This window comes from Macaca mulatta, chromosome 7, assembly GCF_049350105.2.
Source record: "Macaca mulatta isolate MMU2019108-1 chromosome 7, T2T-MMU8v2.0, whole genome shotgun sequence".
Lineage (NCBI taxonomy): Eukaryota > Metazoa > Chordata > Mammalia > Primates > Cercopithecidae > Macaca > Macaca mulatta.
In genome coordinates this window covers 59,380,877-59,397,025 of record NC_133412.1, presented here as the reverse complement: position 1 = coordinate 59,397,025, position 16,149 = coordinate 59,380,877, and the positions used below count along the sequence as shown (strand labels likewise).

The window sequence follows — 16,149 nt, the reverse complement described above, 5'->3', positions numbered from 1 at the left end:
AGCAGATGACAGCGCTGTAGGTGGGCTGCAGCTATATCCACACAAAAACAACCTCCACTCAGGAGCCAGACATTCCCAGGTAACCGCTTCACCTTTCCTGTGCACTTGCTTTTCCTCCTGCGTTTGAATCTCAGGGAGGGGCATGTGCCCCAAATCTGAGTGCCCACCTTCTCCTTCTCTCCTGGCCTTAACCCACCAAGCTATAGAGTCCCATCCCTCTCTTCCTGGCCTCTCTCTAACCCATACCCTTTTCCCAGTGCTTCCAGACATTGCCTTAGTTCATAGCCACATCAGCTCATCCTCCTGTGCCTCCATAATCTCTTCCTAAAGTAAAATCATGACACTTTCCTCCTCAAAGCCTTTCACAGGCTGACTATCACCTTCAAGATCAAATTCAAGTTCAATAATTGATACGTGAAGCCAAGAGTGATATTCAAAATAGTTAACCACCTCTATAGTTTTTCCTGAGTATCTCTGGACATTAGCCAAATAAAACAAACTCCAGGCACCATGCTGGGGTAGGGTCTTGGAGGCCCCACCACTGGGCTGAACATTAACCCTTTAGTTGCTGGTTGTAGGGAAGTCCAAGGGTCCCCAGGGAGGTGCCAGAGTTACAGGGGGCACTTCGGGGGCTTGAGTCAGTAGCTATTTTTCAACCAGGATGGAGGCATTATGGTATTTTAACAGCCAGTATAGCCATGCTGATTGTACCAGCACACAGCCCATTTCGAATGTCTCTTGCCAGCCCCCACTTCTCCCCAGGAGAGGTGTTGGCCCTTTGCAAACACAGTCTCCTTTGCCTAGAATGCTCTTCCCATGCGTGTCCTTTCCAGCTCAAGTGTCATCTGAAGGCAGGCTTCCCTGACCTCTGGGTATAAGTAATGTGGTCCTTACACTGGGATTGCAGCATGCCCTGTAAGTAATCACACAGATGGTCTCCTCTTCCCTCTCTCTTGCATTTGCGGAGTCCTTACCTTGTTCCTCACTGTCAAATAATTCATAAACATTTGTTCAATTGAAAGAAAGTGGACCTTAGAGCTGGGAGGAGCCCATTGTCCATGACTCAGGACAAAGCTGTGCAGGCATCATTGCAGCAACAGTGACTCAGTGGCATTTTCTGTATAATGAATGACTGCACACTGTACACAGCACACAGGATGCTCTCCACAATTTGTGATTGTGCACCCTTCCCAATAAGCAATCCTTCTGGGTATTTGCTACCCACATACACTTATATGTAATTCTATTAAGAAATTTTACTCATGTCCATTAAGCTAAAATGTCATGTACATTTAAAAACTAACATTTTGTCTCAAGAAAAGAAAAAAAACCTAATATTTTGTCAAGTTGAAGTGTAAAAACAAAAAGATAAACTTTTTTTAAAGGTAAAAAATAAAAACTATTCTGGATAGTATAAAGCACACACACATTAATGCACTTTAAATGATAAAATAATGATATATGCAGAGTTGTAAACTCTTCACATCTCAACGAGCATCTTTGTGCCCCACACTGGAGGTTGCTGCAGAGGTGCTGCGTGCCAAAGTCACCGTACACAGGTCCATACAGTGGCTGCATCCTAGACAGCTAGTCTCCACCTGCCAGTATTCTAAGTTTCCATCAAAGTCCAGCTCAATGCTAAAAGCAGATTATTAATACATCTGGAAGTCATGTTAGAGACCACATATTCTCATCTCCATAGGACGCAAAAAAAAAAAGGAAGAAAGAAAAGGAAGGAAAGAGAGAGAGAGATAAATACCCATTTTACAGCATCCTTTATAAATGGTGAACAAAAAACAGCTAGAAGTAGGTCTAGATCATTGGTCCTCAAATAGCAGACCCCTTCCAGGGACATTTAGCAATATTAGAGGCACTTTTTGTTGTCATGAGTGGAGGGGGCCTACTTCATCTAGTGAACAGAGGCCAGGGATGCTGCCAAACATCTTATAAATGCACAGGACGGCAACCACAACAAAGAATTATCTGGACAAAAAAAAATTAGATTAGAAAGCCCTTGTCCAGAAGAAGGGATAGAATCTGACTTGGTCCTGCCCCAGCTATACTGTTTAGGAGCTGTGTCCCTGAACAAATCTCTAAGTCTGGCTCCTCTGTAAAAGTTATGGATCCATTCATCTGCTGATTCATTCATTCATTCATTCACTTAACAGATATTTTCCAGGAAATGGAGAGAAACAGCAAAGAACAAGACCTGATCTAACCCCAGAGAGTAGTGAAAATTAAATAAGAAAATTGGTATAAAAGCCCTTTATAATTTTGAGGTGCACAACAGACCCAAGATAGAAATACTGATTTGTAAATAACACGAGGTGATGCATATAAGTGCTCACTTTCTAGCTATTTATTGTCTTTCATCTATTCTGAGAAGTACAGACTTTTCTTTTTCATATTTTAATATCTCTAAACTCAGTATGCATACATTAAAATGAAGTGCTTCACAATCACCGTCAGCCAGGCGGCAGTCACGCCCCCAGCAGTCACTGTAGTCAGTCACTGATTACCTGAGTGCAAACTTGGTCAGTGGCACTAATTCCTGGTGGCACTAAAACTGAGACAGAATAGGGAATTAGGGTAACCAAGGGTTAGGGCATGGGCTCAGCAACGTGGACTTCCACTCACCAAGGCTGACCTGGCTACAACCACTGCCGAGTGCCCAATTTACCAGCAGCAGAGACCAACACTGAGCCCTTGATATGGCACCATTCCTTGGTTCTTGGCAAGATTAGGCAGCATAGAGGCCACATCCTCACTCCTGTGATAACAAGACAGAAGTTTCTATTTCAGCCTCTAATTGGCTGCGGGCAGTCTCCACTTCAGCCTCTGATTGGTCATGGGCCAAGTCTGCACTTCAGCCTCTGATTGGTCGTGGGCCAATTATTCATAAGGTGTAACCCTCCGAAGGGCACCTACGGGTGTTACCGAAATTCTTCTAGCTTAACTTAAACCCTAAAAGACACATGCACACGTATGTTTATTGCGGCACTATTCACAATAGCAAAGACTTGGAATCAACCCAAATGTCCATCAGTGGCAGACTGGATTAACAAAATGTGGCACATATACACCATGGAATACTATGCAGCCATAAAAAAGGATGAGTTTGTGTCCTTTGTAGGGGCATGGATGCAGCTGGAAACCATCATTCTCAGCAAACTATCACAAGAACAGAAAACCAAACACCACATGTTCTCACTTATAGGTGGGAACTGAACAATGAGATCACTTGGACTCGGGAAGGGGAACATCACACACCGGGGCCTATCACGGGGAGGGGGGAAGGGGGAGGGATTGCATTGGGAGTTACACCTGATGTAAATGACGAGTTGATGGGTGCTGACGAGTTGATGGGTGCAGCACACCAACATGGCACAAGTATACATATGTAACAAACCTGCACGTTATGCACATGTACCCTAGAACTTAAAGTATAATAAAAAAAAAAAAAAAAGAAAGAAAAGAAAAAGAAACACTTAACTATTCAATGACTACAGAAAGGTTATATGAACTTGATCTATATTATATTTGTAATGAAATAATTTTTCATCTTTAGAGAATCAGGTTGTTGTCACAACAAAAATGTTAATACACTGTATTAATAATAGCACACTAAATGGAAAAAAAATTGTAATTGCGGCTCTTGAGCCTCTTGCCCAGCCTGTTTGTGCTCTGTAGAGTGTACTTTCACTTAAATAAATCTGTGCTTGTATTGCTTACAGCGTTGTTTCATTCTTTTGTTGCTTTCTGCGTTTTGTGTTGCTCTGTTCGTACACTTTGTTCAATTCTTTGTTCAACGTGCCAAAAACCTGGAAAACTCACAGTCAAGACTTTCCATCTGGTGGAAACCTCTCAGTGTTCAGTCAAGGAGCCATCAGAAGATCACTTAGGAAAGGATCAAGAGCCCTGATGTTGTTTGAAGCTTTCCATGGATATCTTATGGTAGGAGCAAGAATGCACTGAAATTGGTTTAGATACTTTCAGGTGGCTCACACTGTTAAAGAATGTCTTTCCCCAGCTGGAGCCCAAACCCACCTGGTCTCACCCCTTGGAGACACACAGGCAGACCTACCTCTCAGCTAAGCCAGAGGTTCTCAACCCAGACCGCACATTAAAATAAATTAGCAAGTTTTTACATCACATGTTCTCACTTATTTGTGGGATCTAAAAATCAAAACAATTGAACTCACGGACATAGAGAGCAGAAGGATGGTTACCACTGGCTGGAAAGGGCACTAGGGACCTGAGAGGGAGGTGGGGTTGGTTAATGGGCACACAAAAAAAAATAGTTACAAAGAATGATTAAGACCTACTATTTGTTAGCACAACAGGTGACTATAGTCAATAATAACTTAATTGTACATTTAAAAATAACTGAAAGAATGTAATTGGATTGTTTGTTAACACACAGGATAAATGCTTGAGGGAACAGATACCCCATTCTCCATAATGTGATTATTTCACATTGCATGCCTGTATCAAAACATCTCACGGCCAGGCGCAGTGGTTCACGCCTGTAATCCCGGCACTTTGGGAGGCAGGCGGATTACCTGAGGTCGGGAGTTCAAGACCAGCCTGACCAACATGGAGAAATCCCATCTCTACTAAAAATACCAAATTAGTCTGACATGGTTGTGCATGCTTGTAATTCCAGCTATTCGGGAGGCTGAGGCAGAAGAATCGCTTGAATCCAGGAGGGGGATGTTGCAGTGAGCAGAGATCGTGCCATTGCACTCCACCCTGGGCAACAAGAGCGAAATTCCATCTCAAAAAAAAAAAAAAAAAAAAAAAAAACAGAACAAATCTCATGTACTGTATAATATATACAACTACTACATACCCACAAAAATTAAAAATTTAGTGAGTTTTTAAAAATACTAATACGTGGGTTCCAAATCAAGTAAGAAGCTCTGGAGTGGGCCCAAGCATCTGTATTTTTTAATGTCCCACCCTAGAAATTCTGATTGAATGGTCCAGAGTGCAGCCTGGGCCGTGGGCTTTTTCAGTATTCTTCAGGAGATTCTAACATGCAGCCAGAGTGAGACTTGCTGAGGAAAGCCTTCTCTGACCGCCCGTAAGGAACCACTGCTTCCTTCTCCACCTCCGAACACAGTGGGTCTCTGCCGTGGCTGCACATGGGAACCATCTAAAGAACACTGACAAAGCCCAATGCCTAGGCTGTACCCCAGACCATTCAATCAGAATTTCTGGGCTCAGACCAGGAATCAGTAATTGTTACAGTTCCCAGAGTGAATGCAATGCATAGCCAAGGCTGGAAGCACTGCCCTAAATCCCGCAGTATACTTGATGGAAAATGCCTGCCTTCTTGAAGAGGGTCAACCTGCATTGACTGAAACTGCATCTATTTAAAACACATTTACATCCCACATTCTACCTCTCAGTATACATATTTGTGAACCAGCCTAATAGTTTATCTGTATCCACAAGACTTGGAAACTCTATATCCCTTTATAATACCCTACACATCACAGGTACTCAATGAAGAATGAACAGATGAACAAATAAATGGAAGGACATACATTTACTTTGTCAGGAATTATCTAATCACATGGGTGTCACAACTAATGTGCCAGTTTCAAAGACAAGGCAGAGATTTTGTAGTTTAAAAATCATTACAAAATAGTAGGTTACTGATCAGGTAGAGGTCCTGACCTCGAAAGCCAAAGGTAGAAACAAAAATAGGATGTTTTACAAAGATATAAATGTTTAATTCCAAGGTAAGGCCACAGCTCACAGCTGTCAGTTTTTTGTGTTTTAGTACATTTAAGAGGGAAAATGTGGTACTAAAAATTCAGTAAAGTTCCAACAGCTTAATTACATAGACATAACTTTGAAAAGTAATGCATTGTCCTTGTAGACAATGAAGGATATAAGTAGAGGAAGCTGAGTTCTTCAGAATTTGTTTGTCAACAAAGGGCCATTGTTTGTCACTTTCCAATACTATTTATTCTCCAGAGCTGTTTTTTTCAGCCCTAGACTGTCACCACAAATTCAATAATCTTAATGTAATCTTTGTTTTAATATAGTGCTCAGAGAGTTCCACATCTGATTCAAAAATAGCTTGAGGCATGACCAAGTTTGTTAATTTCTTTTAAAGCTACATTGATGAGAGCGGGACCAGGGAAAACATGCACGTGCTTGGCGCGTTACTGCGTGTCAAGGCCCATGGCCTGCTCCATGGCTCGAGTGTCCTCTGCGGGCGGTTTGGGCAGATCCAACATGGTGGAAGAGGCATCCCTGGGATTCCCAGTAACCAACATCCAGTGGTTCCTTGGTTTTTCAACTCTGTGTGAATCCAGGTATGTGTGAGCTACAACCTCAGCCTCCTTTCCAAAATAGGTGCTGCAGCAAGAGAGAATCAATTGTGGTTTGAAACTGAATAACAACTCTCAATAAGCTGTTATTAATAATTTAATCTCAAAAGTACCTTAAGAAGTGGATTGCTGGATAAAGCCCTAGGGAATCTCTAAAATGGGATATGTTTGCAGGGAGGTTGCACCCTATTTGGGCAAGGATTAGGCCGGTGGGACCCCATTAGAACTAAAATCCTCTTGTAGGGGAAGAACTTGTATAAAAGAAGGGGCTCTAATATAATTTTTCACACCATCGAAGTTCTATGTGGCAGTATTTCATCAGCAAAGGACATTTTTTGTATGTGCAGCCATATACTGTCAATTGAGCTTCTTTGCTTATATTCACAGCCCCCAGCCCCAATCACAGCATTTTGTTGTGCCCTGAAATACAATACCTTAAGAAAAGATGCCGGTGGGCTGCCAGTCCCCGATTTGTGTGACAGTGATTGATGAGAATTTTAGCATTTGCCTTAACAGATAAAGAAAATGTGTTATTAGCATTCTAAATTTTTTTTTTTTTGCTTTTGCTTTTAGGGAAGCAAAAAATTTGAAATTACACTATACATTATTCAATTATATAAATTATATATATTCACAGGAAAAAATTACATATATTCACAGTCATGTGCCACTTCATGACATTTCAGTTAGCAAAGGACCACCTATGCGACCACATGTATGACCATAAGACCTTATTTTTACTGTACCTTTTCTGTGTTTAGATGCACAAATACTTACCATTGTGTTACAGTTACCTACAGTATTCAGTATAGTAACATGGGGTACAGGTTTGTAGCCTAGGAACACGAAGCTATCCCATGTAGCTTTGGTGTATAGTAGGCTATGCCATCTAGGTTTCTGTAAGTATATTTACGATGTGTAAATCAAAGAAAATTATTGAGGCGAGTCTCAATTATTTTAAGAGGTTTATTTGCCAAGGTCAAGGACACGCCCACCAAAAAGAACACAGAACAACAGGAAAACTTGGTGGTCCATGTTTTTTCCCAAAGAGGGTCTGGGGACCTCAATATTTAAAGTGAAAAGAGCGGGTACTGGGGGGAAGAGGAAGAAAGGAAAAAACAACAACAACAACAAAAAGAAGGGTAAATAAAAGAGGCAAGCAGTTGCGTTCTTTTGAGTTTTCTCTCAGTGTTCTCCAAATACACATTTTACATGTGAGAGGGGGGTAGAGGAATAGTTACTTATGCATTCCTCTTGGGCTCAGTGAATCTGCATTTTTACATAAGATGAAATAAACATGGGGCAGAGGGAGCATTCATACATGCCTTTGTCTCAGGTGAGCAGAAGGAAGCCTTTTAATTCTGTCCTTTGTCCCATACTGTGAAGAGAAGCTATTGCTTTACATTGTAAATGGGTACCATTCCACATAACTGTTTTAAGGTAAACATCTGGGGACCCTCGAGGAATTTCCTAGTGGGCAAATTGTGAGGGATGTATGTAGCTTTAAAATATATATATGTATATATATTATATATATGTATATATATTATGTGTGTGTGTGTGTGTGTGTGTATTTAGCTATCCTATTTAAGAGCAAAATGGGAGGCAGGTTTGTGTGACCCCATTCCCAGCTTGACTTTTGCTTTGACGTAGTGAGTTTAGGTCCCAAGATTGATTTTCCCTTCACAATGTCCACACAATGACAAAATCATTGTCAGGTGACCACGATTGCCTAATGATGCATTTTTCAGAACTTATTCCCATCGTTGAGTGACACATGACTGTACATATATTTATACAGACACAGAAAAATGTAGATGCCAAACCATAATGGATGGATGAAATACATTATTGTAGATATCTGTATGATGAAATCATCACTCAAAGTTATACTGGAGAAGACCTTTGCCACACAAGATATGGTCAATGGTGTTATTCAGTGGAAAAAAAGAAGTATCTTCATGATGTCCTATCTTGTAAAAAGAAATGATAAGCAATGGCTTTCTCTGGAAGTGGAACTACTGGTAATTTTCATATTATTTTTGTGCTTTCTTGACTTTTCATAAGTGAACATATGTTTATAATCAGGAAAAATATATACTATTTCAAAATCCTGACTCATGTAAGCTAAAAGCTGTGTAAGAAAGAACAAGCAGCCCTGCCATACAGGGGTTGGCCTGGCACTCACAAGTAGGCCTTAGTGTTCTCCTGGAAACAGAATCAACTTCACAGAATGTCCACATCAGACAAGGCCACTCTGTGATCATGAGGGGTCAAAACAAAAACAAGAGCACTCTATAATCATATCTGAACACACATAAAACACAAACATTGGCTAAGCCACTAAATACCAAATACCAGCCTCTCCCAGCTAATATGAGCGACTGACTGCTGCTTCTTTACTAATGACAGCTTTGTCCTCACTCTAGTCTGGCCCTCCCTAGAGATAAGATTTATTGCAATAAATAATCATAGAATTACCCCGACTTCCTTATAGCATCCAGTCCAGAGCGAAGCCTTACTTCTTGGGATTCTCTCTAACACCATCCAACCAAAGCCCAAATTCTATAAGCATCCTAACACCCTCTTACATGCTTCCCCAGGGTGTGTGTTCTCCCTCACTGCAATAAGTAATCCACCTAACCTGTTAAAACACAGTTGTTGCTGGTGGTCTTTCTAGCCAGAGATCCTTGACATGTGCAAAGTAGCTCAGATAGCTTTGGGTTTCCCATTTGCAGATGTGTAACCATGTCTCAGTGAGGCTTGGGGAAACTTTCCTCAAGTCATAAGGTGAATCAGTAATGGAGAAAAGAACTCCTGGTGCTTGGAACACTGACTGCTCCCTTAACCTCTAAAAAAACTGGCAGCAATAACAATATAACAACAGTCACGACAACAAGAAACACTTGTGGGTGCCTTCTATGAGCCAGGCACTTTTCGAATTAACACTCTAAGTGTACTAACCATTTAGTCTTCACAAAACCTCAGAAGGTAGGTACTATTAACACCACAAATTTAGATAGGGAAACTGAAGCACTGACAGTTTAAATTGTGGAACTAGAAGGTGATTCTCAGAAGAGCAAAGCTTAGCAAAGGACAGCTAAAGAGAAAAATTTGTAAAGCCTGTTTCATTGTAGATAATATATATGTCCTCCATGCTTGGAGAAAGAACTTTGTGAAGTCAGGGTGCACTTGGCAGAGGTGAGGGACAGGCATGCTGCGTCAGGTGGACTCAGTGGCCTGCAACCACGGCCACTTCCTGGTCGGTAGCAAGCAAACCCTGGCCATGCTTGCTACTAATTCCATACTCAACGCAGTGGCTGCCAACACATCTTCATTCTGTTTGTTGGATGCCTCATGAGCAGGAAAGCCTCTGGCCCTTGAAATAGGGAGGCCTACTCTGTGCCCACAAGACCCCCTGACCTTCTCATCAGGACCATGCTTCAGGTTCCAGTCCCATGGGTCCCAGCATCCGGAGAAAATGTCGCACAGTGACAATGAGAATGATGCTGTCCTGCAGGACCACTGCATTGATTGTGTGGCTACCCTGCTGTCTCCTTGGCTTCTCCAAACTCCATTTTTTTTTTTTTTTTTTTGAGACAAGGTCTCACTGTTGATCAGAGTGGAGTCCAGTGGCACAATCAGGGCTCACAGCAGCCTCAACCTCCCAGGTTCGGGTAATCCTCCCACCTCAGCCTCTCAAGTAGCTGGGACTACAGGCGCTCACCACTATACCTGGCTAATATTTATTCATTTATTCATTTGTTCATTTATTTTAAGACAGAGTCTCACTTTGTCACCCAGGCTAGAGTGCAATGGTGCAATCTTGGCTCACTGCAACCTCCGCTTCCTGGGTTCAAGAGATTCTCATGCCTCAGGCACCTGAGTAGCTTTGATTACAGGTGTGTGCCACCACATCTGACTAATTTTTGTATTTTTTGTAGAGACAGGGGTTTCGCCATGTTGCCCAGGCTGGTCTTGAACTCCTGGCCTCAAGAGATCCGCCTGCCTTAGCCTCCCAAAGTGCTGGGATTGCAGGTGTGATCCACCACACCTGGCCTCAAACTCCTTAAAAATTAGGACTTACCAGAGGCCTTAGTGAAAACAGTGCAAAGGAAGCAGTGTCACAACCCTTACAGTCGCACATCAGTGGTTCTTAACCTGATATCAGGGGCAGGGTCTGAGCTTTTTAGCTCCTGAAGTGATTCTCATGTGCAGCCAGAGCTGAGAAACTCTAATGCACGATGCTGCCATGAGGTAAATTGGTACCTTCCAAACTTGTGTAATAAATGGAAAAGAGAGAGAAAGTCATAAGGCATTTGAGCTGTAAGTCTGTGTGTTATGCATGGAAAATAAAAAAGACAGAAAAGAGAGAGAAAGTCATAAGGCATTTGAGGTATTTGAGCTATAAGTCTGTGTTTTATAGACAGGAGTAAATTGCATTCATTTCATAGCATAGGCACCCATGTCTTCCCGATGCTGCACTCACCGGGACGGGGAAGCCTTCATATTCCAGGCGTAACTGGGGGTCAGGGATGGCAGCCTGCCAGCAGTTCATATGGGAGACCTCATCTGTTAGGTACACTTCCTGGAGCCAAGACCTCTTAGACGATTTCAGGAGGGTCCTGTGGTCACTTGATAAATACAACTGAAAATGACAGCAAGCAGATGCTCTACATCAGAGCTCTGTTAAAAGCTGGGGAATAAAGAAGCAATTGACTGGCTGGACGGCAAGCACATTCAAAGCAATTCCCAAAAACTGTGTTCTTACTGATTGTATGAGAAAGCACAATTTTCCTCTACCTTAGGTATGCCATCTGGCATGCTGAGACCAAGACACACACATACACACACTCACATCTCCAACTACTTTTCCTTCCTCTGAATACCAAACTCAGTCTTCCTCTCTCCTTCCTACTCCCTGTCCCCTGTAACCCTTCAGGATATAGGAACTGGATCAATGGGGCTTTTTGTTTTGTTTTGTTTTGTTTTTGTTTTGAGACAGGGTCTCATTCTGTTGCCCAGGTGGGAGCACAGCGGCAATCACGGTTCACTGCAGCCTCCAACTCCTGGGCTCAAGCAATCCTCCCACCTCAGCCTCCCGAGTAGCTGGGACTACAGGTGCACATCGCCATGCCAAGCTAATTTTTTTTATTTTTTGTAGAGATAGGATCCCACTGTTTCCCGAGCTGGTCTTGAACTCTTGGTCTCAAGCAATCCTCCTACCTTGGCCTCCCAAAGTGCTCGGTTTATAGGTGTGAACGACCATGCCCAGCCATGGACTAATATTTTATTTAATATAAATGATGGTGCATTAAACTCATCACATGAAATGAATTATTCTTCAAATCAATATCCTCACAGTTGATATTCATTTGTGAGCCTCCAAGGTGACCCACACCCCTCTGGAATTGATGTCCATGCTGGAAATTTATGTTGGCTATCTGGCTGCCTGTAACCTTGCCAAGAAACTACCCCCATCCTGCTGAAAAGTCCAAAATCTTAGTTCTTTGCTAGTTCTTCACTGGTTAAGCCCCACCCTGAATGTGGCAGTAGTTTCTGCATATTTTGATGGGTTTCCAATAAGCACCTTTCCCATGCAAGGCTGTGCTGTAAGGCACTGTGGGCAAGGCAGAGGTGAGTTACTATCCTCATAGGTTCTCCACCTAGCAGAAGAGGTGATTGAGCACAGAAATGGGAAGCACCTGCATGTACCTTTCTGGTTAGGGAGGTCCAGCAGATTTGCAATGAGCTGGGGGAGGCAGAGGTAGGAGTATAGTACTTTCCTGGGGGATCAAAAGAGGCTCTGAGGAGGAAGCTGGAAAGCCAGAGCGGGTGAGCACAGAGAGGGTGAGGATGTATTACAGAGGGCCTCAGATGCCACAGCAAACAGCCAGAATTTCATTCAAAGGGCAATGGGGAGCCACTGCTGACTCCAGTGAGGATGGGCGGTGACCAGACCTGTGCTTGTAAAAGATCAACCTGAAAAATGAAAAATAATAATAATAAATTTTAAAAATTTAAATTTAAATTTAAAAAAAAAAGGTCAACCTGGCAGCACCCTGTCTAGTATGGTCTGAAGTCAGGATAGACTAAAAGGGCAAAACAGTGGGACCTGGGCTGCTGAGGGGCTGCACTGGGCATAAGAAACAGGCCAAAGTGCAGTATGAAGGGAGAACAGTGCCTAGGAATGGAGGAAGAGACCTGGTAATCAGCTGGACGTGGGTGGGGAAGGGAGATGAGCCTAAAGTAGATTCGCCATTGGCCCTGGATGATGGTGCCTTTCAGAGCAACAAGAAAACCAGAACTTAAAAAGGCAAATAAGGTCAGGCACAGTGGCTCATGCCTGTAATCTCAGCATTTTGGGAGGCTGAGGCAGGAGGATCACTTGAGGTCAGGAGTTCAAGACAGTCTGGCCAACATGGTGAAACCCTGTCTCTACTAAAAATAGAAAACTTAGCCAGGTGTGGTAGCAGGCGCCTATAATCCCAGCTACGCAGGAAGCTGAGGCATGAGAATTGCTTGAACCCTGAAGGCAGATGCTGCAGTGAGCCGAGATTGCACCACTGCTCTCCAGCCTAGGCGACAGAGTGAGACTCCAACTTAAAAAAAAAAAAAAGGCAAATAATATCTGTCTCACATCACAAACTCCTTTGTTCACCTAAAGTAACACAATAATAAAATCAGGAGCTAACCCAGAAGGGCCACTCTTTCACCAATGCTTCTATGAATGCCCAGAAGGGTTTGCTAATTCAAAGACAAGAAACCAAAATTTGGGGTATAAGAATTGGAGAAGAGAGAAAATTGTCATCATTTGAAGATTAAATGACTGTCTACCTAGAAAACATAAAAGAATCAACTGAAAAAACTATAGAATTAATAAGAGTAAATTATTTCATCAAAGGTGAATATAAAAATCAATAGCCTTCTTATATTTTTATAAGATAAATTATCCTTTATTCTATAAAATGTTCTATCCTTACTCTATCAAAAGGACCTCTCCACAATAGCATCTGAAAATACAAGGTACCAAGGAAAACCCCTTAACAAAATCGTTGTCAAATCCATGTAAAGGAAAACACAAAATCTTACTTGGGTGATAGAAAATTTTGCTGAGAGAATAAATGGAGAGACATCCCAGAAGAATAAATATGACAAAGTTACTAAATATGTGAATTTACTTCATTTTACAATGCCAATCAAAATATAATACCAAGTAATCTTTTCCCCACAGTGGCAGAGGGACTTGGAAAAAATAAACATTACATTTAACTGAGAAACTAATTCCTAACATAATTCAGACAAAGAAGTGTAATGAGAGGCAACTAGCCCTATGAGCTGTCAAGGTCACAGGGCTATGAGCCCTATCATAAAGCTCTAATAATTAAGACACTATAGTCCTAGAATAAAAATAGACAAGTGGGCTGGGTGCAGTGGCTCACGCCTGTAATCCCAGCACTTTGGGAGGTGGAGGCAGGAGGATCACTGGAACTCGAGTTCAAGACCATGGCCAATAATATCTGTTATTGCAGAGATGGCAAAACTCCGTCTCTAAAATAAATAAATAAATAAATAAATAAATAAATAAATCATGTATTTTAAAAACTTAGCCAGGTATAATGGTGTGCACCTGTGGTCCCAGCTACTCGGGAGGCTGAGGCAGGAGAATTGCTTGAGCCTGGGAGGTGGAAGCTGCAGTGAACCATGTTCGTGACACTACTCCAGCCTAAGTGAGAGAGTGAGATCCTGTCTCAAAAAAAAAAAAAAGAAAGAAAGAAATAGACAACTAGAGTTTAATGGATCCAAATAGAAAGCTCAGAAGGAGAGGGTAGTATATACAGTAATTTAATGTATGCTAAGGGAAATGTCATGCATCTGTAGAGAAAGGAATAATCATTCAAGAGATAATGGATATAATTGATCAGTAATCTGGGACAAAATGAGATATTCACATAAAACCCTTTATCAAAATAAATCCCAAGTTGATTAAATAATAAATGTAAGCAAAAGTCAAATTGCAAACATCTAGAAGCTAATTCAAGTTTTTATTTTTATCTGATCTCTAAAGCAGTCTTTAAAACTTAAAAGCAATGGAAGGAATTACAGAGAAAAACACTGATACATTTTACTCAAAAATATAATATTAGAACAACTATAACTTAAAAGCCAAGCAGCAAATGGAAATCTTAGCAACACATATGACAAAATTTAGTAATCAATGGTATATAAACCCAAATCAACACAAAGGCAAAAAACGAATGATTTGCAGGAGAGAGGAGAGGGAGGGAGAAAGAAAAAAGAAGCAAGAGAGAAAGGAAGAGATAAGGGAAAGAGAACAAACTTAAAATACAGGAGAAATTACAAGTAGTACAACCTTTACATATCATTTTTTCTTTTCATTTTGTTTGCTTTTCAAATTAGCAAAGTTTTAAATTATGATATTTAATACAATCAGTGAAGCAGTAGATGATCATTCTTATTGTTGCTGAGAGTGCAAATTGGTACAGCCCATTACAAAAAGAACTCTTTATATGTATCAATACTTTTAAATGTGTTCATATTCTTTGACTTAGTAATTCTTTGCCCAAAAATCTATCCTAAATGTAGAATTCCTAACTTGAAGTTTGAGAGGGGAAGCTTTAAGCATTTATACACAAATGCACACTGGAATTTTACATATAAGACAGAAATATTGGACCAAATCCAACTGCCCAAAAGTAGAAGAAAGGCTAGGTAAATAATGATACTGCCACACAATTATATATTATGCTCTCATTAAATGCATTTGTCATTTTAAAAAGCTTTAAAAATGCTATTTTAGAAAGAATAACCTATCTGTATATTTATCTAAGTTTTAACAAAATACATAGGAAAGTAAAAATAAGCCAAAATGTTAATGGTGCTAATCTCTGGTTAATAAATGGTAATTTACTCCCTTTTTTCAATAAGTCAATACTTATCAGGCTGCAACTTACCATCTGTGGGGTGTCAAAGCTTAATTGGTAGCATTGTTTCTTCTTCTTCTTCTTCCTCCTCCTCCTCCTCCTCCTACTCTTCTTCTTCTTCTTCTTCTTCTTCTTCTTCTTCTTCTTCTTCTTCTTCTTCTTCTTCTTCTTCTTCTTCTTCTTCTTGACACAGGGTCTCCTTCTTCTTCTTCTTCTTCTTCTTCTTCTTCTTCTTCTTCTTCTTCTTCTTCTTCTTCTTCTTCTTCTTCTTCTTCTTCTTCTTCCTCTTCTTCTTCTTCTTCTTCTTCTTCCTCTTTTCCTCTTCCTCTTTCTTCCTCTTTCTCCTCCTCCTCTTCCTCCTCATCTTCCTCCTCCTCCTCCTCCTACTTTTTCTTGTTTTGACACAGGGTCTCTTTTTGTCACCCAGGCTGGGGTACAGTGGTGCAAACTCTACAGTTTCTACCTTCTGGCTTAAGCAATCCCCCCACCTCAGCCTCATGAGTGTCTGGGACTACAGGAGCTCACCACCATACCTGGCCAATGTTTTTAAAATTTTTTGTTGAGATGAGGTCTCACTATGTTGCCAAGGCTGGTCTACAATTCCTGGCCTCGAATGATCCTCTTGCCTTGGTCTCCCAAAGTGCTGAGATTACAGGCATGAGCCACTGCACCCAGCAGGCAGCATTGTGTTTTCTTAGTGGTATCAAAAATAATAATATTAATAACGCTACATTATATAGTAAATGAATTTTTAATTCAATAAAAAATGTGATATAGTACTAGCTCTGCTACTTGCTAACTGAGTGACTTGAGTCAGAAATCACTTAACCTCTTAGTGCCTCAGTGTTTCCACCAGT

At 41.2% G+C, this 16,149-nt stretch overlaps 1 protein-coding gene across 1 annotated transcript in view; it reads right to left on the bottom strand.

The window, feature by feature from the left end:
• Positions 1 to 5,539: 5,539 nt before the first annotated feature.
• CFAP161 (cilia and flagella associated protein 161) overlaps positions 5,540 to 16,149 on the bottom strand; it is a 14,565-nt gene continuing 3,955 nt past the window's right edge. The window contains exons 5-7 of the mRNA NM_001194464.2: positions 10,837 to 10,995; positions 6,782 to 6,855; positions 5,540 to 6,375 (exon numbers count right to left, since the gene is read on the bottom strand). Coding sequence (NP_001181393.2) covers positions 6,180 to 6,375; positions 6,782 to 6,855; positions 10,837 to 10,995 — 429 coding nt within the window. The 3' untranslated portion in view covers positions 5,540 to 6,179. The remainder of the gene's footprint in view (positions 6,376 to 6,781; positions 6,856 to 10,836; positions 10,996 to 16,149) is intronic.